This window comes from Neurospora crassa, linkage group I, assembly GCF_000182925.2.
Source record: "Neurospora crassa OR74A linkage group I, whole genome shotgun sequence".
Taxonomy (NCBI): domain Eukaryota; kingdom Fungi; phylum Ascomycota; class Sordariomycetes; order Sordariales; family Sordariaceae; genus Neurospora; species Neurospora crassa.
The window spans coordinates 6,013,221-6,034,479 of record NC_026501.1 but is presented as its reverse complement, the minus strand read 5'-3'; the positions used below and the strand labels follow the sequence as shown (position 1 = coordinate 6,034,479).

At 52.5% G+C, this 21,259-nt stretch overlaps 3 protein-coding genes across 5 annotated transcripts; 1 reads left to right on the top strand and 2 right to left on the bottom strand.

Annotated features, from left to right (window-relative positions):
- Positions 1-1,781: 1,781 nt before the first annotated feature.
- Positions 1,782-6,040, bottom strand: NCU07411 (DNA-directed DNA polymerase theta). Its single transcript, XM_953093.3, has 5 exons — positions 4,773-6,040; positions 4,504-4,686; positions 3,089-4,443; positions 2,503-3,026; positions 1,782-2,444 (listed from the first exon to the last, which is right to left on the bottom strand). The coding sequence occupies exons 1-5, from the start codon at positions 5,670-5,672 to the stop codon at positions 2,407-2,409; spliced, it is 3,000 nt and encodes a 999-aa protein (XP_958186.3). The 5' UTR covers positions 5,673-6,040; the 3' UTR covers positions 1,782-2,406.
- A 6,149-nt stretch (positions 6,041-12,189) lies between these two features.
- On the top strand, positions 12,190-19,807 carry NCU07412 (PHD finger and BAH domain-containing protein). The gene is made up of 4 exons (XM_953320.3): positions 12,190-13,988; positions 14,113-14,596; positions 15,077-17,042; positions 17,097-19,807. Exons 1-4 carry the CDS (start codon positions 12,953-12,955, stop codon positions 19,137-19,139), a joined length of 5,529 nt encoding a protein of 1,842 aa, XP_958413.2. The 5' UTR covers positions 12,190-12,952; the 3' UTR covers positions 19,140-19,807.
- Positions 19,715-20,938, bottom strand: NCU07413 (cytosine deaminase). 3 transcript variants are annotated; one of them, XM_011394864.1, is made up of 3 exons: positions 20,624-20,938; positions 20,331-20,421; positions 19,771-20,216 (listed from the first exon to the last, which is right to left on the bottom strand). In XM_011394864.1, exons 1-3 carry the CDS (start codon positions 20,641-20,643, stop codon positions 19,896-19,898), a joined length of 432 nt encoding a protein of 143 aa, XP_011393166.1. In that variant the 5' UTR covers positions 20,644-20,938; the 3' UTR covers positions 19,771-19,895. The 3 variants fall into 3 exon arrangements, with proteins under 3 accessions (XP_011393168.1, XP_011393166.1, XP_011393167.1); XM_011394865.1 differs by having other exon boundaries at positions 20,335-20,421; XM_011394866.1 differs by lacking the exon at positions 20,331-20,421 and having other exon boundaries at positions 19,715-20,216; positions 20,624-20,703.
- Positions 20,939-21,259: the final 321 nt, after the last annotated feature.

The window sequence follows — 21,259 nt, the reverse complement described above, 5'->3', positions numbered from 1 at the left end:
GATTCTGTTCATGTAAAATCCCGTATCAAGGCAAACACACACGCAGAGCAAGTAGACAGTGTAGGCACCCAACTAGGTAAAAACCGCTCAGCCCGGTCTCCGGTTCATTCGGTGCCCGCAAAGCTGTGTTGTGCGTGTAAGTTGCGTGTGCTGTGATGGTCAGTGGTCTATATGCGCCCAGCAGCCACTCACGGGCATGTTGTGTAGTACAAGCATTCTTCGAGATTGGTGGTCACCTCCCGTGACAATACCCAATGAGGGAAGTGAGTTGTAGTATTGTGAGTGTGCTCAAGACCAAAAGCTCTGATTTGATTTGCCGGGCTGAGGATGTGGTGTAAAGGGAAGGAAGCTTGAGAAGATCAATCGGGAAATCTTAAAATAACGACTTATACTAATACACAGACCCCTCTCGCCCACCCGGTACACTTCTGTGGCTTCAACTTGTGGTCCGACAAACTCATTGAGTTTCCGTAGTAGTGTATGCAGGTGCATCACTCGTCGCGGAAAACAACCCCCTTGTAATCCGATGCCTGCCATACATGTGGTATTCAATCCAGAGATTAGTATAGTACCAGTCTTTCTCAGGCTACCACAAATACACCACAAACGTTCGGGACAAAGAGGCCGTCCATCCCATCATCGACCAGGGGGTCTCGGAGTCTCGAGGTCTCACCGGTAACACAGATTCCCACACTTCTCCCCGCTTGCCTGACAATGTTGCACATCATTTTGCATCAAGTGACTGTAATTTCATGGGATGGCCCCAGGAAGTAGGTAGACGGGGGGTTGCGGTGTTACTGGCTAGGATGTATTTCGGTCAAGATGCCTGCCTATCTGGTGATGTTGGACAAAAGTCATAGTCCCTGGCCGGTTTCCGTACACTACGACTCTACCTAGGTAACCTAGATATGTGGCGTATTGCATGAAAACTTTGCACTTCTTTTTCCTTCATGTTCCTTCGTTCCTTCCTTCTTCCTTCTCCCGTGATTCGGTGGAACGTAAAACTGTCAGTGGCTAACCAACAAGACCCAAGAGTACCTGGGCAGGGACCGCCGGCATCCGGCATTCGTCGTGTTGTGGAGATAGATGCCCGCCTATGTGCAGTTATTGCTGCGCATTGGGCCATGACTCACCACCAGGCACCTACCTAATGCCTATGATAGCTCTTTGCCTTCCTTGAGCTGTTTCTGACCTATCTTAGGTACATTTACGTATGTTGTAGAGTACATGGCTACATCCATCCCGAATACCCTCACACACCAATCCTCCGACAATCTGAAGTAGTGAAAGAAGGTTCCAGGGAGCAACTAAAGCAGAGACCATCACTTGTCCTCGGGCTGAGAACGGCCATGAGAACTCGTTCGGTCTTACTTTCTGGGGTTCCTGCCCGTGCTGACGACCCAATGCAATTCCAACAAATCTACAAGGGACAGGTAGCCCATGCTGTGCAGGTCGAGAAAGAAATGAGAGATATGCAAGATTACATGTCCATCGACATGACACGGCGCATCTTCGTTCTCTTGCATGAAGCAGAACAAAGAAGATGTGATGGACATATAGAGGCAAACGGAGGTCATACAAGACAAGATCCCCTGTGCCTCTAACCCTGGTGACACTTGTACACGGGCTAGGTCGAGAGAAAAGTATCCAAGTCTCCAGCGAGGAGAGAATGGTAGCTGTCGTACTACTTCAAAGGAAACACCAAACCCAGAGTGAGACCACACCCACACACTCCACAACTTATTTATCATGGCTATGGGTGTAACACGGACGGATAATGAAAATGATCAAGTTCTGGAAGATGCCTGATACATTTACTTCCCTAATTCCCTATGCCTACCTTGTCTCTCCCAAAGGCAGGGTCTGATGAAGTGATTGTGGCTGGCTTGGCGACCATTTCCCGCCGTGGCGGGGAGGTTTCTTTCAAGGCCAGCTGAGATTGATACCAATGCGGTGTTCCCTTGTGTGTGTCCTTCCCATCGTGTTGGGAAGTACAATATGGCCTGATTGACTTTTGGCCGCGCCGGATGAGAAGGCTAGGTACAGGATTCTCGACTACGAAGCTGTTCCATTGTTCCCGGCCGTTGGGGGGACCAGAGTCTTTTTTTTCCTGTCTTTCTTTCGCTCGGGAATCCAGACTGCTGATCGGCTTGAATTGCAACCATACATATGTGCACACTGCCCATGCTATGAACAGGCATATTTCTGTCTCTGAATCCGGGATGACGCGTAGACTACCGTTTCGAGCTGTTGAATGTCGTTACACATCTGAGCATGGATCTTGATCTGAGGAGCGCCGATGACCCCTGGTCGTTATGGCTCGAGGTATATCACAAAACAAGGCCGAATGCTTCATCCAGCGTTTATCGTTTGCTGGGGCTTCACAGGTTGAGGAAACTAGGAACCCTATTCCTCTTCCATCAGTTCCTGTTGCATCTCGATTTCTTTCACATACTTCGTTAGCTCCCATAGAAGTGCAAGTTAAGAGTCTCAGATACTCACGCCATATTCTGTTCGCAGAATCCGTGATAATTTTCGCCTTGGCGAGCAATTTATCCAGGTATTTCTGCTCATCTTTGACCTCCAGCCGGACCTTGTTCGGTTGCGCTTGCATCAACACGGGCACGAGTTCCTTAGGATCCGCATTCGCGATGACGGCCACCGTCTTGAAGCCATTGTCCCAGAACACCCGTGCTGTCCGGCTCTTGACAAACGTGATCTTGGACAGACTAAGCAGATCAGCCCTGGCTCCGGCCTTGAGCCGGTCGGCGAAGTGGTCCAATGCTGCCGCCATGGCGCCCCATCCCATGGCTTCGCAGAACTTAATCATGCCAGCGGCGAACCCCTGACAGGTTTGGGCGAGCGTCTGGACGGTACCTCGGGGCACATCATACTTCTGCGCCACGCGGTGGATGGGAACTTCGTTGCAGAGATCGCGGAGCTGGAGGGCAAGGTAGAAGCGGTGGTAGCGACGGGCAGTATCCTTTTCTTCGTCTGTGGTTTCCTTGAGGATGCCGCCTTGTAGCCTGTTTTGCAGTTGCAGTTAGCGTTGGGCCATGTCCCACGATCAGACATCGTCAACACTCACATCCTGTTTAACACTACAGGCTTTAACCCCAGAAAGCTCATCACTCTCAACCCACTCTCATCCAGCTTCTCCATCTCGTTCCAGAACACCTTCCAGTTGACCGACGTCCCATTTCCCAGACCCGACACCGGCGTGAAGTTATACAGAACATGCATCTCCCCATCCATCACAAACCCCTTCAGCGCCCTCTCCAACTCCTTGTGAATAAACACTCCATCTTCCGGATCCAGCGAGCTAGCCACAATCGCCCCTCCCAGCTTCGTAGTGCTATAGCTCGCCGTCTCGAACCTCTCATCTACCGTTACCGTGATGAACCCCATCTCCTTCAACTTCTCCAACCCAATCTCTATATAGCCCCTGATCTGATCCTCCCACTCATCCGTCTCCTTCTCCGCCAACCGCTGCTCGCAAGCCAGCATCGTCCTCCCCACGTACTCGTCCAATGCCTCCCTGCTCGTCGCCAGCTTGATCGCAATCACCTCCAACAGCGCCCTCCGTATGCGGCGCTCGTCCGAGACCAGACAGCTCGTGATCTGCGGCAGATCCGCGTGCATCAGGTCTACCACGGCCTCCAGGTCGTTTCTTCGACAGCAGAGATACGTCTCGCCCACTTCGTCCTTACCTTTCCTCCCGGCTCGACCGCGCATCTGCCGCAACATGGCCGGGCCAACGAGGTCGATACCCATGCGCGCGCCGTGCAAAATCACCCGCCTCGCGGGCAGGTTGATGCCCGCGGCCAGCGAGGCGGTGGCCACACAGACTTTCAGGGTACCGGCGTCATAGGCGTTGGCGATCAGCTCGCGCTCTTCGGTGGTCAGTCCGGCGTGGTGGAAGGCCACGCCGCAGGGGATGGTCTGCTCGAGTTTGGGGTCGAGACCCGTGGAGGAGCTACGGAGGTCGTTGAGCAGGTCGAGACGGCGTTCCCGAATAAGGGGGTCGGCTTCTTGGAAGGAGGGCAAGACGCGGCTGATCAGGACGGCGTCGGATTCGCAGCCGGCGCGACTGCTGGAAAAGACAAGGACGCCGTAGCCGGCGCGGGCAGTCTCGTTGGCTAGAGCGACGACGGCGTTCAAGACTGGGTCTTTGAACTCGCGGTGAAGGGAGGGGTGGATGAAACGGATGTGCTGGAGGGAGGAGGTAGTGGAGGGAGGTGGCCCTTGAGTAGTAGTAGTAGTGGTGGTGGTGGTGGTGGTGGCATTTCTGGTGTCTAGTTGACTGGCTGTTTTCAAAAGACTGGCGGTTGTGGTTGCTGGGTATATCTTGCCGTCGTAGACGAGGTGTTCCTCGATAGGGACAGGTCGGTAGTGTGTCTCGTACGAGTGGCCCCCTAGCCAGTCTTTCAGGAGACGGATGTTCTACACGTACAGTCAGCAGGTCCAGACTTCATGAGAGAAACCAGGCAAAGGTATGCTTACTGTCAACGTGGCACTCATTGCAATGATCTGTACCTGCTGGTCCAGGCATAAGAGTTTCGTAGTCATCAGTTCTAGCAAATATCCCCTATAGCCATCGTCAATCATGTGGCACTCATCCAGCACTACAGCTCTGAGTTTGGATATTGAGCAATCTGTTATAGCCGCATTGATGAGGGAGTTTGCCTACGATTCGTAACCGTTAGAATTTCATTCGCGGAAGCATAGCATCGCAGTCATTGGAGTCAGTATACGCCTGCACATCCACCCACCTTCTCCATTGTGCAAACCGCAACATCGAAATCCGCCCACGTAGCCCTCATCTTGCTTCCACCAAAGAATCCCACCACCCTGATGGTATCCTTATCCGGCCTCCTTGCCCACAGTTGCTGTTTCCCTTCCAGATGAGGCTGCTTCTGCCCCAAATCCCCACTCCTCGAGATCCCACTGACGACATTCCTCAGCCAACGGACCTTCTCCTGCACTAGCGCAACATACGGCAGCACCAGTATGGCCTTGGCCTCGCCGGCCGGGTCGTCCAGAACCCTCTTGAGCATGAGCAGGTCGGCAACCAGCGACTTGCCGCCGCCCGTCGGGGCGCTGTACACCAGGTTCTTGTCGCCGGAGAGCAGGCCGGGGCCGAGCAGACATTGCTTCTGCCACGGGTAGATGGTTTTGATTCCTAGGGAGGCGAAGTTGGCTACGAGCTGCTTTGGCAGCTTGTATACGGGATGCGACAGGGAGAGCAAGGGGTCACTGGTGGAAGTGGGCGTTGAGGGTAGGGCTCGACGCTGCGAGTACTCGGAAGGGATGCCGCCCTTGGCGGCGGTGGCAACTGGGTCTGCGTAGTCTATGGTGCTTGCTGTGAGGGGAGGAGGGCCGGAGGATGCTTTCATAAAGGCTGATGGTGTGAAGCCTGGGGTTGGTGTTTTGGATGGCCCCGGTGTAGGCCGCTTGACTGTTGGAGGCCCATTGTATAATTGAGGCCGGACGTCGTTTATGGAGCGCTTTTGCCCAATGGCCACATTGGTCGTCGTCGTCAGTACGGCCCGTTGTTGGAAAGGTTGATTCTGTTGCCTTTGCAGTTCTTGCTGCTCTCTCGCTTCCTGCAGGGTTGTCTTATGCCATATGCCGACTGGACTTGGTTTCTTTGGTTGCCAGTTATGCGACATAACCGGATGGCGACTGTGATGAAGCTAGAGGAGAACCGACGCAAATGAAATCGGTCAAATGTGGATCGTTATGCTCCAAGCAAAAAAGCGAGTGGTGAAGTTTGTAATGTGATCGCAAAAGTCGATGAACACAATGATTGCAATTCGGACAGGTGACAGGAAACCGAGCGACACAGGAAGTGAAGGGACGATGGAGCTGTTACTGCGATGCGATCAAAATGCGCGATCGGATGGGACAGGAATGAACAGAAAATTGCATTTAACATCTAGAGAAAAATTAAATAAAAAAAGGTATTCTAACAGATGGTCAGCCAGAAGCAGACAAGGGCTCATTGTTGCCTATTTCTTCTCCGTCATTTGCAACATTGATTGCTGAACGCGTTTTGCCCCTCGAGACATCGTGTTGGGAGCAGGCCAGTCGTTGTAAACTGCTGTGGTGGGCAGCAAGGTGCATAAACAATTATGGACGATGCCATGTTCACTTATGCACGGACAAGCTCGGGCCTTGTCGGTAGAGTTGACAACTCCAAACACACTCGCCTACAAAGGGAAGTTCAAGATCTTTTGACTAGATTCTTCTTCTATCCTAATCTAATGTACGTCAAACACCGATCTCGTGACAGCGACTCGGTTGTTGTGATTTTGCCAGATGGATGTTGATTGCCTATTTCCTCTCAAATCACTGTCTTGTGATCCTTCGTTCGAACGCGCACATGGCAACGTCGACTGGGAGGTGGTACATCAGCCACTGAGGCATGCACCACTCCTTAATAGCAGTTTTGAACACAACAATGTTTATTTCAGACAAGCCAACGATCTGCGAGGGTAGTTCGACCTCTTTCAATCACAAAAACGGTTAACGGTCATGACATCAAGTTAAATGTATTCAAGCGTTCAACAACCTCATTCCGTTGTACGGTGGCAGCCACATCACAAGCCACAGAGTTCCGCCTTCTGTCAGGCACGATCTTCGTGGTTTTTGGCCCAACAGGTAGCCAGTGTCGTCCGGTTGCCGGCCGCACTGAGTGCTTCGAAGCATCATGCAGGGAAGGTGTGACCTGTACTGTCGACACCAAGCCGCCGCCGAGTCCGCTTGCAAAATTCGCCTGCCCGCGTTCTGGATTATAAATCGTCGCCAGCAAAGGCGAGCATGAAAATTTCGTGTGGCTATTACTTTTACGCATCTACTAAATCCAATCGGGCTTTTAATACCTTAGGATGTTGGGCAACGAAAACGCTATGTTTTCATTTTTTCGATTACCAATAACACCATAGCAATGATGGTAAGAATTTGGGAAGCTGGGAAAGATGCAGCACGGAGTAGAGCACAGAGAGGTGAGTAACGAACACAGAACTGAACGGAACTGAGGCTCGCTCGCTCGGCTCGGGAGTCACACTTTTGGGGTCTTGACCTACAGTCTGATACTGCCTTCAATGTTAGCTCAAGACCTGGGATCAACTTCCCCGGGCGTTGTCAAGCTGTGAATATACTGTTCCCAAAATGAAATACACCGTATTAGATCTTGTTGATTTCTTTTGGATATATACTCAGCCATTGATTTAGTCCTTGAGATGTTTGGACTGTCTAGGAAAAAAAAAAAGGAAAAAAACTCGTTCAGTATACACTATTAGGAGTGAACAAGGTACCTAGGTACTATGTACACTAAAAACAAAGCAGCACTACACTAGATTGTATATCCCAGACAAGATCTCGCCGTCAACCTCGATCGTCGTTCGTGGTCGCTCGCTCCTGACTCCAGGGCAGTTCTCTTTGTCGGTGGTCCAAAAGGTTCAATCGGTGTTGACCAATCGGCATGGATAATAGGATCCGTAATGTCCAATTCGGTTCACGCTAGAAGCAAGTTAAACCTTGAAGGACATGCTCTCCTCAATCCAGCCCCCCACATGGAACTAGAGCCGATCCCTGTGCCTCTACTGACCGTTTCCTTGACGCTTCCACCCTAATTTGTGAACCTTCATCGCTCACTGCAAACAAGTCATCCTGTTACGCTGGTTGAGGAAGACAGAAACCATGCAAGTAACCATGCAGACTCGGCAACTGATAGATGTTTGGGCAATTGGCTTGCTTACAAGCCTACTTAGGAACACGATCTGGAGGTGCTGTCGGATGGAAATTTGGAGCCTGTTCCTGTTGACGGCCGGCCATTTAGCTTTTCCAAGTTGCCCCAAACGCCATCACCACAGTTGGCGCCCTTCTGAAACGCCTCACTTTTTGCGCGCGATACCCTCCCTGGACCGCGAACTGCCACGTTGAAACTAAAAGCTGGCGTGTAAAGTCGGAACCGAACAGTGTTAGTGTACTATGTATGTCAGGGACACAACTTGTTAGCAATTACAAGCCTTTCAGAACCGTTGGATTGCGTATTTGATCTCGAAGTCAGGTGATGATCTGCAATCTCAATTGAAGTAAGATTTCATGCGAGCCCGTTGAGAATGTGCAGGAGGCTGTTACTCTGGATATATTTGGCAAACAAGCCCCCTAGCAAGACCTCCCATTTAGCGTAACGAAGCGCGAATATCAGGTCGGCTTCCAGACGAACGGCGGAATAGCTCGTTAAACTTCCTGCTGTGATGGGGGCTTTGCTTGGCAGGATGCTTGGTGGGTCCCCACTCTGTGCTGAGGCAAAGTTTCGCTTTCCCTCGAGATTTTATGATGGCGCAATGGCAATGTGCAGCCAGAATTGACGGATTCAAACATTGAAATGATGGCACATATGGGTTGGGTGGTGAAGTGTTCTCGGTGAGAAATCATGGGAAGGGATACCACATCTTTGCGAGTTCATCAGTTGCGATATGCGGGTGGCGCTGATATCATAGTGTCAAAATAATCATCTTACAAGCCCACAGCTGTTCAAAGGTTGACAGATTAGAGAGACTGACGTCAGCTGCCGCCTGGCGGACATGATAAGTTCAAGAAGATGGCAGCAGTCAAGACAAAGAAGAGGGGTGACTTGAAAGTTAAAGCAAAGTCGGTCTCGAAAACATGTCGCTAGTGCCAATGTCTGCTGCTTATGGGGTGCTCTGTTGGTCGGACAATATGGAAGCTGAAGTAATGAGCTGCAGAGATTGCATATGACGACAATACGCAAAGGTCGTCAATTTTTCCATATCCATGAGAGATCGAATTACTGAAGAATAATTGCAGGAGTTCAGTTCAGATAGTGCAGATTGATCGATAGATGACTGGAGGACTAGTTGTTCCCGAGGCAAAAACCAAAGGACGACGCGCAAAGCCGAGATCTCCAGTCCTGCACCCAAGCATCTCGTCACAGTGCGTGATCAGGGTATGAATTTAGGTCTTATACTGTCTTCCTGACTTCATTCCATTGAGTCGCAACTTGGTCAACACTCCTCATGGCTCGGCCAAAGGGATGGGTGTCACTATCATTGAGTTCTCCTATGAAGCCGGGGTCCCTCTATCCGTGGATTATCTTGTTTTTATGAATTTTCCGGTCCGTTGCACATGGTCACGCCGAGCCTTGCACGATTGCGGTCAAATTGCTCGAACCCTGCGCACAACGGGATGCCGTAGAGTTTTCCGTTCTCTGGCGCTGAAGGCAGCTAGGCACTAGCGGCGAACGGATTACCACCCGTTTTACTCCCACTTGTCGCCTGGCTGAGTTATGCGACTGCTTGTCCTTCCAGAGACGAGTGCCGTAGGTATGGTTGCACTCATTCGACAGCCAAAATGCAATTGTTGTAAAGGTGCTGATGAAGCTGTCTCGCCCATAACAGAGATTCCAGGGATACGGGGGAACATTGGCGAGTAGCACATGGGCAGAGAATGGAACACTGATGAACTGTGGAGATGCCAGGGATCGACAAGGGAAGCAATCTGAAGCACAGATGGAAATGCCCGTGGGCGTTTTCGGGATCCCACCTCTCCTAATCGGGTGTCTTGGGACGACATCACAACAGTTCAACCTAGCCGGCCTCTTTCATTTTCCCAAAGAAATCTTGAGTGATCCGAGACGATAACCGACGATGGTCTATAGTCGCGGTTGCGGTGCTTGCCTATTCACTTTACCTGTGAAGTGCATCACTGCGGTTGGTGGACTCTTTCGCCAAGCTCAGGAAGCATCGACTACGTGCCAAGAAAACCGCGAACCCGTGCACGCGTGATCGCCGATCACGGGCCACTCAAACACAGATGTTTGGCAAAGGGTCCTGATAAAGTCAACCGTGAACCAGCGACTTTTGGTGAACTCGATACTGAGGTTATTCACTTCAGTGTGTTCTTCCTTTATGCAGCTTGGCTGCAAGATCTGGGGCGCAACGACGCCGATAATAAGCCGCTAGGGAAGATCTAGGCAGGGGCAGCACAACCCGAGGAAGGCGGTGTTACACCAAAATGACCTGGCAAGCCAAACCAAGCCAAATCTCTTTCACCTAGCGGCCTAGTTGCTGTTATATGTGTTGCGTATATCTTGGCAAGTGATGGGTTGCCGACGAGCATTTCTTTCACAGCAGCTCTTCAAATCGACCGACCGTTGGCCGTGTCAGAGATGTTGCAGCACTGAGGTTGAGGAAAGGGGAGGCGGGAGGGCGAATGATGGGGTCAGCGTGGGATTTGCGGAGGAAGCCATCATGACCCACATCTGGAATCCCCGACCTAGCCCACAAAAAGATTGCAGAACAAAGAACCTGACGAGAGATGAGTAGGTAGACGTGAGCGTCCCCTGAGCGAGAGGAAGAATGATGAGAAGCTTCTTCATCATCCATACGCCAGCCTAAATTTTGAGCCCATGGCCCTGATGAGGCCGAGAAGTGTAAATACACAACGGAAAGTGTGATGTTGCGATGGTAGGACGTTGGATTGCATCCACGCAATCACCAGACGCTGAGCAGAGCCTTGATGTCGAATTGGGTCCAAAGAGTCGGAGACATGTTGTCCAGACCGGCTCGGCTGGCTCGATTGGTGACTGGGCGCGCGGAGATACAAGCGTGAGACAGAGCATCCAATGACACGCAGTATTGTCGGGTACATTGGCCATGTATCTAGAACCGCTGTTTCCCAGGCGTGCCAGGCACACGGCACACAGCACACATCATGACCACCCAGCCAGCATATGGCCGAGAACTAGACAGAAACTGTCGAGGGCAGGCCAGGGCTTTACCTGTCAGCACAGTTCAGCCTCTGGTCCAACCTTGACTCGAACGAAACTGGAACTGGCGAGGCGGACGCGCACAGTTTAGGGCCGCACGCCGGCAATCAAAGGACGAAGAGCAGGCCAGCGAGCGAACCGCGAAATCGAGCCTCTTCTGCGTGGCGACTTTACGCCATCTTACTGTGAGTGAGTGGGGCGCGGCGTGTACCGACCACCATGTTGATGGAATATGCAGAGAACACTAACGGTCAAGTTCATTGCCAAACAATAAAAGACGTGATAAAATGAAAGGTGGCCGTCGGACGAGTCGGCGTCTCGGGTTGAGGGTGGAGCGGCCGGAGCAGGTGCCAGTTGGATGGATGGACAGATTTGCGGCAGGGCTTGGCCAGAGATTGAAGGTGGGAGAAGTGGAAAGGAACGGAGGAGAATGGAGAACGGCATGAGGTTGAAGAGGTTTTACTCCTCGCTGGGTTTTCGGGGGCCTGGGGCTGCCGCGAGGTAGACGGGAGGGATCGTGAGGTATCAGCCAAGTCTCGCGATGGTGGCTGCATGGCTGGCGCATGTTAGGAAATCCCATGGGGATACATGATACGGCCTAACACTTGATCAAACAAACACTAACTGAATGCGGGAGTCGCAGACCCCTGCAGAAACCTGGCCTGTACCTCCAGGCACTAGCGATATCCGGATCCACCCATCCGAATGTGTGTTGTGTGGGCAGGCTAGGAGGTAAGTAGAGGTAGTTGCGTAGGTTCGGCTGCCCTGCGAATGTGCGGGCTCTTTGGTGCTGGAAGGTTGATGGAAAGCCCACCTGGTCGTCGCAGTTTCTTTTTCTTGCTCACTTGAATAGGTGTTCAACTTTTCCCCCCCCCAAGAACTAACTCGAGGCTCGAGCATAATACCCATCATGCCCTGGGGATTTTTACCACCGCTCGGCAGACGTGACTGTCATTACAAGAGTGCAGTGTCAGACAAGAGGCAAGGTCTGCCCGCCTAGGTAGCATCCCGTCGAGATATTGAGAGAAGAGCAAGTCCGCTCGGCACCCGACCTCGAACATCGAACTCCATATTTCGTCGCTGTACAAAGGTCTCTCACGTCTTCTTCCCACCAACAATAACCTCCCTACATATGCCTGGAGGCACTCGTGACGGGAAGAAAAATCGAGTTCGATGTGATGATGAGCCGCAAGTCGTGTACCTACATAGAGGCCATGATGGGTCATACCCACATTCATCCAGCCAGCCAAATAAGTAGTGTGTGTACAAGAGAGACAACGACTAGGTCCCCGTCCCCCGTTAGGACCGTTATTACGAGCCACCCTGCAAGACCTTGCCAAAAAAAAAAAGGTACCTTTCCTCTTCTGATGAATCCTTGCCCATTTCCACTTGACGTTTCTCGCTCCAGTCGCTTTCTCCATTACTATTACTTTTGCCCACACATATCTCTCTCTCTCTCTCTCTCTCTCTCTCTCTCTCCCCCTTCCCTTTTCTTCCCTCTTCGCCAACAACGCTGGGTTTGTCCTTCCCACATGCACTCCGACTTGCCTGATCTGGACCGTGTATAGGCTGCCCACGTCTTCCCCAGCCCAGACGGGATTTTTACCGGCCGCCGCAACTTTGACAGCATTTCCCCATTACAGACCAGCATATTACGCCTTTACCACCAAGACGACGTGCCGCCTCTTGCGACTTGACCCTACCTCGAGCTCCTCAGTCCCGTCTATGCCACGGTCGTCCCACGGCTGCTGCTCCAAACGGCATCTCGCATACTCGCCTTGCCCATTCCCTCCCCCGGCATATCAGCATCCTGGTCAGCCTGAGATTCAGGTCCAACTCAGATTCACTTCAGGTTTGGGTGTTGGAAGCTATCTTACTTGATCCCAACGGCATTGGTCGTCTGCACGGGGCGCCGGCACGCTTCTGACCTACCTTATGGCCGATCTGCTGGCCCTTTCATCTCACGTTTCCAGCATCTCATAGTCCACGTCGAGTGGCCGTCTCTGTTCACGAGTCCTTTCGGCCACGTTCAGTTGGAGATCTGATTCACTACATCAAGAGCGCCACTAGGCACACACTTCACCCGTCACCCACTTGACTTCTTGTAAGGTTCAAGGTTCCAGGTTTGCCGGGCATTTTGACTGTTTCAGCACCATGGCCCAAAAAACACAACATGTGATTCCCTCTGAGGAGCAGACAAACTCTGCGAGTCGCACCTTATCTGCCAAGGAGAAGGAGGGCGCGGCAACCGCAAGTGTAAATGCAAACTCGACCAAACAGTCAGCCAACCCTCCCGCAGCAACCTCCTCCGGTACCTCATCTACCTCTATATCTAACGTTCTCCCACGGATGTTGGATCCCTCACCTCTTCCCCCAAATAATTCTGAACCTTCTACCGACGCCCCCATGGGCAAGTCAACACAGACAAGCGCACAAGCCGCCGCCGCCGCCGCCAAAGATGGCAGCACGGCGGCCAACCCCTATGGAACGCGTTCACGAAATCGCACAGGCAATTCTCGCATCAACTACGCGGAGGATCGGGACCTCGACATGGACATTTTCGAATTGTATCCGGATCGTCGAGAAGGAGGTGAGGCCAAGAAGGGATCCTCGAAGCAAGCCGCAGCATCAGCATCATCAGCAACAACGCAAGCGGCAACGCCATCAGCATCATCGTCATCGCCGACAAATGGTGCATCTCAGCCAGCGCCACGCACTGCGGTAAACGGTACATCAGCAGCAACCACCGTCACGTCCACCTCGACGTCGACCTCACGGAAGCCGCTTCCCACAATCGACGATTCTCGCAAAGGCCACTCTTCCAACGGCACCAAAGATCAGCAGGCTCGTCAACCTTCGACGTCACCGGCCGCAAACGGGGCTGCTACCACCACCACTACCAATGGCCCCACAAAGTCCAAAAAGCGAAAAGCAGATCCTGCAGCAATCGCTTCCAGCAGCCAGACGCCGACCAGTGCAGCAAACTCGTCGACATCGCACAACAAGCGGGTCAAGACCATTTCAAACGATAACAACGGCAACAGCAAGACACCGACAAATGGGCCCGTGAGCGATCTGGGCACGGCTGCTGGTTATGGCGAGACGAATCTCCTCACTTTTGAAAACACCAAGGCGATGCCCAAGGACGACAAGATGGTGGCTGATGACGGCACTGTTCTTGAGGTGAACGGTAAGTTGTGAACTCTTCTACTTTTTGGGGGGGTTGCGCCTAATTCCCTATGGGGAAATGATGGCTCCGGTTTTCGTCTCTTTTTTTGGTGTGTCGAGAGGCGCCGTTCTGACATGGATTGCAGATCACGTTTATCTGGTCTGTGAGCCGCCTGGAGAGCCTTACTACCTGGGCCGCATCATGGAGTTTTTGCACACCAAAAACGACCCGACAAAGCCGGTGGACGCGCTGCGCGTCAACTGGTACTACCGGCCCAAAGACATTGGTCGGAGAGTGCAAGATACGCGGATGGTTTTCGCCACGATGCACTCGGACATTAGTCCTTTGACGGCCCTGCGCGGCAAGTGTCAGATTCGGCACAAGACGGAAATCCCAGACCTGGCGGCGTATAAGAGGTTGCGCGACTGTTTCTGGTTCGAGAAGCTGTACGACCGATATATCCAGAAGAACTACGAGGTGATTCCGACCAAGCAGATCATCAATGTGCCCGAGCATGTCAAGAAGGTGCTGGACGAGAGATGGAAGTACATTTTGGTGGAGCAAGGCCGAGGCAAGGAACTAACCAGTGCGGTCAAGACTTGCAAGCGGTGCGTCGGCTACTGCGCCAGGTAAGTCGTGGACCTTCTGTGTTGCCTCAGATCGGGTTCGGATTCCATCTTCCCTTTTGTTCTCACACTTGATTCACCTCACTCACTTCATCACTTGCTTTTTCGATGCACCCCTTCCACCCGCGGTACCGGGACGGGAACACACTAACTGCAAACAACCCCCCCCCCCCCCCCCTTCTTCGGGTGGTTTGGTGCTCAGTGCATTAGGTGGTCTGTGCATCATCCTGATGGACGGTATACTTTGATTTGGCGCGGCTTGGCTTCGCACTCGTGCCTCTGGGCTTGGCCAATAAGTGTGGGCCCGTCCCAGGAACAGGACGTTGCAGCATGTCGCGGTCCCCCATTTCAATGCCTTGCCCCCACCCCCCCTGGTCCCTTGCTCCCCCATCATTCGCATATCACTCCCCCTTGTCTTTGTCAATTACCACTCCCCCATCTCAACCAACCAGCAAGCGATGGATGTGCTGACGCCCGCAACAGCAATGATTCGGTGGATTGTGCCGTGTGTCAAAACACGTACCATATGAACTGTGTAAGGCCGCCGCTGCTCAAGAAACCGTCGCGTGGCTTTGCCTGGTCCTGCGCTGCATGCAGCCGTGCTCAAGAGCGCAAGCTGGAGGCGCGCAACACCCCCAACGTCCTCGATCCCAACGGTACCCATTTTGACGATGACGACGAGTTTCTCGAAGACGATGAGGAGGACCCGCCCGGCGTCCAGACTGGCATGAGCAGTCGCACTAGTCCGGCCACCGAGGACTTGCACCAGGAGGCCACGGCAGAACAGATATACCAGTGCAGCCTATGGCCATATCGTTACCTAGGAATGCACTGCAAGGTCGAGGATGCCCTGGATTACGATGATCGCATCTTCCCCCGTGCTAGCACCCGGTTAGGACCGCGCCACCAGGCCGTTGTGGTGCCGTGGTATGGCCGCCCGGTGCAGTATGTGAAGCCTCTCGAGATCAAGAAGACCGGCAGAAAAGACGGGAAGCTCAACAAGGAGCAACAGGCTCTTTTGGAAGCAGAACGTAAAAAGCGAGAGACACGTCCTCAGTGGATACAGGACGAGCCTGCCGGTTATGTCGAGAGAGGTGGTGATGATACCGTCACAGTACTCTACAAGCCTCCTGAACTCTGCGGCAAGCAGATGCCCAACGAAGCCATTGACGAGTTCATGGACAAGGCCAGAGGCATGGCGGTAGAGCTGGGTCTTCCTCCACGATCGACGAACTTGCAGGATGTTGCAAGAGACCTCCTCTTCAAAAATGATTTTGACCCTAAAAAGGCCCTGCAGCAGCTGTCCAAGGTCCCCAAAGCGGAGTTCAAGGAGCCCGAACTTACTCCTGCCGAACTCAAAAAGTTCGAGGAGGGTGTTGGCAAATACGGCTCCGAGTTGCACCTCGTTATGAAACACGTCAAGACTCTAAAGCCGGCAACAGTAACCCGATTTTACTATACCTGGAAGAAAACGGAGCGAGGTAAGCAGATCTGGGGTAATTTCGCTGCGAGAAAGGGGAAAAGGGACGCAAAGAAGGCCGAGGCTGCTGCCACAAAGCAGGCCGACGACGTTGCAGATGACCACGACGATTCAGCTTTTGATGCAGGCAAGGCCAAAGCCCGAAAGAAGGCGTTCATGTGCAAGTTTTGCGGCACCAAGGCGTCGCGGCAATGGCGTCGTGCCCCCACTATTTCACAACCCATCGGCGAGACTAGTGGTCGCAGTACCAAGCAGGACAAGAAGGGGGAGTTCATTCCTGCTCTCTGCCGTCGGTGCGCCGAGCTCTGGCGCCGATACGCTATCCAGTGGGAAGACGTGGACGAAGTTGCAAAGAAGGTTGCTCAGCTCGCAGGCCGTAACTGGAAGCCCAAGGTCGACGAAGACCTTTACAAGGAGCTGCTCGCGGCTGACGAAATGATTGCCAACACCAAGATTCGCACCCCCGAACCTACGCCTGTTCCAACGCTTGTCCACGAGCCGCCAGCGGCTGGTCAAGAGCCGCCGCGGAAGAAGCTCAAGGGATCCACTCGCGAAAAGGACAAGGACAAGGCCCAGGAGAAGGAAAAGGAAAACGAAAAGGTGGAAAAAGAAAAGGAGAAGGAAAAGGAGAAGGAGAAGGAGCTCGAGCCCGCAGTGTCAGAGCCGGGCAGTGTGGCATCCACTCCCACCCCAGTCATAACAAAGAAGAAGGAGAAGGTCGTCGAGAAGCCGGTGGCTATTGAGAAGCCCGCTCCGCCTCCACCGCCCCCGGTTCCCGAAATCCCGAAGCCGCGAACATTACCCTGCGCTATTTGTCGTCAGATGGAACCTATGGGCGATCAACATCTCTCATGTAAGGAGTGCCGGATGACAGTCCATCGTAACTGCTATGGTGTCCTTGAGCATCGGGCTCCCGGGAAATGGACGTGCGATATGTGCCTGAACGACAAGAGTCCGCAGGTATCATTGGTAAGTAACGAATGTTTTCTGAAGTATTGTTGTCGTCTACTAACACTTTTGCAGAGCTACAAGTGCGTCCTTTGCCCGGTTGAAAAAACGGAGCATGATTTTGTAGGGCCACCCAAGAATTCCCATAAAAAGAAGACCGAAAAGGAGCGTGAGCGTGAACGCCAAGAGCGGGAGAATGCCATCAAGGCTGCGGAATACTATCGGAAGAAGCAAGAGGAGTTGAACCGACCTGTCGACCCGCGCGAACCCCTGAAGCGGACTGCAGACAACAATTGGGTGCATGTTACTTGCGCGGTTTGGACCCCGGAAGTCAAGTTTGGCAATGCCAAAGCGCTTGCCCCTATTGAGGGAATCCCATTGATCAACCGAACCAAGTACTCGGAGATTTGCAGAGCTTGCAAACAGGATGGCGGAGCTTGTGTCAGCTGCTATCATTGCAAGTCGCCAGTCCACGTTGAGTGTGCCCACAAGGCCGGTTATGTCCTCGGTTTTGACATCACACCGGTAAAGGGTTCTCGCCGTGATCAGCATAACATCGTTACTCTCGGGAGTGAAAGTGGTACAATGTCGGCCACGATCTGGTGCAAGGAACATGCGCCTCAGAAGGGCGCATTTCACCCAATGCACGAAAAGGTGGACGAAAGTGGCATGACCGCACTACAGCTCTATGTTCAAAACTACAAGCAGGCAGACCTGACTCTTACGGGTTGCGCCAGGAAGGCCATCCAAATCACTCCAACCACTCGGCCTACTTCATCTTCTGCGACATCAACGAGTCACCAAGCGAGACGAATCTCGACGATTCACCTGCTTAACGGGGATCATGGAGAATCAACCGCGGGCTGCCGACAACTAGGCAGCAAGATATGCTTGACTTGTGGGACTGATGTGAGTCCCAAGTGGTACCCCATCGATGAAGCCCAGGAGCGTGGGCTCGTAAATGGATATTGCGGTAATTTGGGATCAGAAGCACAAAAGTTCATTGAGCAGAGGAGCGTTCAATGCCACAAGTGCAAAAAGGAGGGGCGTCAACCACATGTGCATCCTAAGAGGGAGCCAACACCCCCTCCTCCTCCCGCGCCACTCTTGGTTCCTGCCGTTGAGCCAGTCGTCCACCCAGTACAGGTATCTCAGGCGCCGCCGGTGGCACCACCACCAGCCCCAGTTACAACGGCCCCAACAGCTGTGATGGATATTCCAGGTAGTAGACAACCTGGCCCAAGTCCTTACTGGTCACCCGGGGTCCAGGCAGCCCCCATCCAGCCTCCTTTAGCTCACCCGGCGCCCACTCGTCCCCCGGTCTCACACCCTCCTGTTCCTGTATCAGGCCCTGTCGCCCCGCAGGTTGCTCCCCCACCGACACTTCCCCCGAGCCTCGCGCCTCGGGGCCCATCTATGCCACAGTCCCTGTTTGGATCGGCACCTCCGAGACCTTACGACGACTGGCACCGTCAGCCATCAGGTCATCCACCACCGTTGCATCCAGCACGACAGTTGAACGGCACTGGTCCTTCACCACCACCGTTGAACAGCATGTCTTCATTGGCACCACCCAACCATCTACGGCCGTCACCCTCGCTCTCGATTGCGAACCTAACACACGCTCAACCCCCGCCTCCTCCTCCCCAAAACGGGCATAATGGGCATAATGGGCATATAGCACATCCATCTCCCTATGCAAGGATGGATGGTTTGCCACTTTCGCCTCGCCGGGTGAGCGGCCAGCCCACCACTCCGAGCGGCGGCTCCTATCTATCAGGAGGCTCTCTCCATAGCCACGGAGGACCACCCGATCTGCGACCGCCTACGGATTTACGAACAGACTTACGACCCCATAGCATGTTGAACCACGCGTTGCCTCCACACCACGTTACTGGGCTCCCACCTCAGCCTGCTGCCGCAGAGCAACACCAACCCCTATCCTTTCTAAGGCATTGGAACAGCCATACTGCGCAGCAAAACCAGCCGCCTCCTCTGCATCACACCTCTTCTTACCAGCAGGTATCAGGTCTGCCACCGCCACCGAGGGATAACAAGCCAAAAGACATGAAGACTGGCGCGAGCTCTAGTCCGTCGCTTCGTAATCTCCTCCACTAGGACGTTCTTGGAGTTGGGTGTGCAATCTTCCATGACGTGTTATCGTATAAGATGAAGACCAGGGACGAAGGTGACAAACGACTTTATACGAATTCGTGGAGAGAAAGGAAGGGGTTCTTAATCGCTCGAATAAGAGAAGAAGATCGGCGGCCATAAGCCATCTCGATTGTTTGCAAGACATCAATCGAACCTCTCTTCCAAGTCGCAATTGGAGACTAAAAAGGAAAGGAGAGTGGAAGACAAAAAAAGAAAAAAGATGTTGATATAAGGGTTTAGAAATGGCGTCAAAGATACCGATTTGTATTTGCTGTGGAGTTTCGGGAAAGCCATCCAATACGTACTTGTAAATGTATTATCTGCATAAGTTCGGGTCGAGTTTTGCTGAAGTGCAGGGAGGGACGTAAGGGGTGAAAGGAACTGGGGCTGGACTGGACTGTCCCGGACTGGACTACTTTTCCTTTGCTTGCACTTTGTTTACATAGCATGGTCGGATAGGAGACGATAGGATGATTACCGTACTTAGCTTGTTATTGCTGACTTTAGTGACATTTTTACTTCACTTTGGTGTGTGGCATGAGCGGAGGATATTTAATTAAGCAGCTACAGTAGAGTTAGAAGGAACAGATGCAGTGCAGTTAGTTGATCAGCCTTCTCAATCATATTCCAGCACGCCTTCTATCTGTTCAGACGCTCCGTAACAGAGCCCCTCCCCTTCTGTCTCTTACAGCACCAGAATCATTCATTCACAAAACATGGTCATCTCCCTTCCTCCCTCTTCTCCTCCCCCACAACACCAATATCCTCCCACCAAACCCCCGGGCTCTCCCTCACGAACCGTTCCATCAATGTCCTACACTCTTGATCATCCATAACCACCACCTCGACCCCTCTCTGGCGCAGATAGTCTTCCCCTGCTGCCTTGAACGTGCTATTCTCTCCTATCACTACCCTCCTGATCTTGTAAAGCAGAATCGCCCCTGTGCACATGTCGCAGGGGGAAAGGGTGGTGTACATTGTTGAGTTTGCGTAGGTGGAAGCGGGGAGGCGGCCAGCGTTTAAAAGGGTTGCGGTTTCGCCCTGTGTTTAGTTTAGGTGGTTGGTTGGTTGGGGTTGGATTGATTTGTATACTATGGTTCACGCCGAGGAGGGGATGATGAAGTATGTATGAAATGACGCCAGGGACGTACGTACGTACATGATGAATAGGTGAATCAAGCTGAACGCGCTGGTTATGGCCGCGGCCGAGAACGATGCCGGTGCTGGAGATGAGTGCTGCTCCGATCTGTTTGGGGGTATGGGTTGGTTTGGGATCATTAGCAAGGCTAGGTATGTAAGGCCATGTGTCGGGGAACCTAAGGGTAGGCTTGATCGTGTCGAAACTCGGTAGGAGTTTTCTTTGTAAGAATCTCTTTCTGTGATTTATATATACTATTCCGAGGGAGATTGGTAGGTACCCGGTAGAAGAGAATATCAAGAAGACATACAGGAATTCCTCCTTGTTCATATGATTTCTTAGCCTCCTTGAAGGCAATGGCTAGACCGGCAGCATCATCCATGATGGAGGAATTTAGGGAGGTCAAATAAGAGGTATGCTATGTAAGAGGGCTGAGAGAACTTTGGAGTGCAGAAGGTAGGTAGCTATGGTCTGGAAGAGATAACTTTTCCAGAAGTACCACCGTGATGTTGTCACTCGACTTCAACTCGCCAAGTTCCCATTTTCCACGTTTGATGAACATCAGGCTGATTGAATATGTGACCTAAGACACCTTATCTCCCTGGTATCTCCGTGGTATTGGTGTATACCTATCTAGCCTTTGTAGCAGACCCCCCACTTCCGAGATGTCACTCAGTGCGATAAGGTGCTGTTTGCGAGGGTAACCATTTAGTTTCATATCAAACTGCCATTGAACCGGTGTACTGTAGGCATTTGAAAAAAAAAAAAGAAAAAAAGAAAAAAAGAAAAAAGAAAGAGAGAGAGAGAGAGACAAAAGAGAAAGGCATCTGAGCTAGGACACCTCGGTAAGGCACAGATGCTGAGGCTATATAATTCATGGATCTTAATGATTTGATCCCGAGTATCTCCTCTTGAACCACAGATAGACGCTCCGAGTCTTTTTGGT

Excerpts from the sequence above, each read along its gene's own strand:
- NCU07413 (XM_011394865.1), bottom strand. The coding sequence starts at position 20,695 with ATGGATGATGCTGCCGGTCTAGCCATTGCCTTCAAGGAGGCTAAGAAA. Across the intron at positions 20,422-20,623 it reads ATGAACAAGGAGGAATTCCT|ATCGGAGCAGCACTCATCTC; the intron begins GTATGTCTTCTT and ends ACCCCCAAACAG. Across the intron at positions 20,217-20,334 it reads TTGATTCACCTATTCATCAT|GGCGAAACCGCAACCCTTTT; the intron begins GTACGTACGTAC and ends AACTAAACACAG.
- NCU07411 (XM_953093.3), bottom strand. The coding sequence starts at position 5,672 with ATGTCGCATAACTGGCAACCAAAGAAACCAAGTCCAGTCGGCATATGG. Across the intron at positions 4,687-4,772 it reads CGGTTTGCACAATGGAGAAG|GCAAACTCCCTCATCAATGC; the intron begins GTGGGTGGATGT and ends TACGAATCGTAG. Across the intron at positions 3,027-3,088 it reads CCTGTAGTGTTAAACAGGAT|GCTACAAGGCGGCATCCTCA; the intron begins GTGAGTGTTGAC and ends ACTGCAAAACAG.
- NCU07412 (XM_953320.3), top strand. The coding sequence starts at position 12,953 with ATGGCCCAAAAAACACAACATGTGATTCCCTCTGAGGAGCAGACAAAC. Across the intron at positions 13,989-14,112 it reads CACTGTTCTTGAGGTGAACG|ATCACGTTTATCTGGTCTGT; the intron begins GTAAGTTGTGAA and ends CATGGATTGCAG. Across the intron at positions 14,597-15,076 it reads TGCGTCGGCTACTGCGCCAG|CAATGATTCGGTGGATTGTG; the intron begins GTAAGTCGTGGA and ends CGCCCGCAACAG.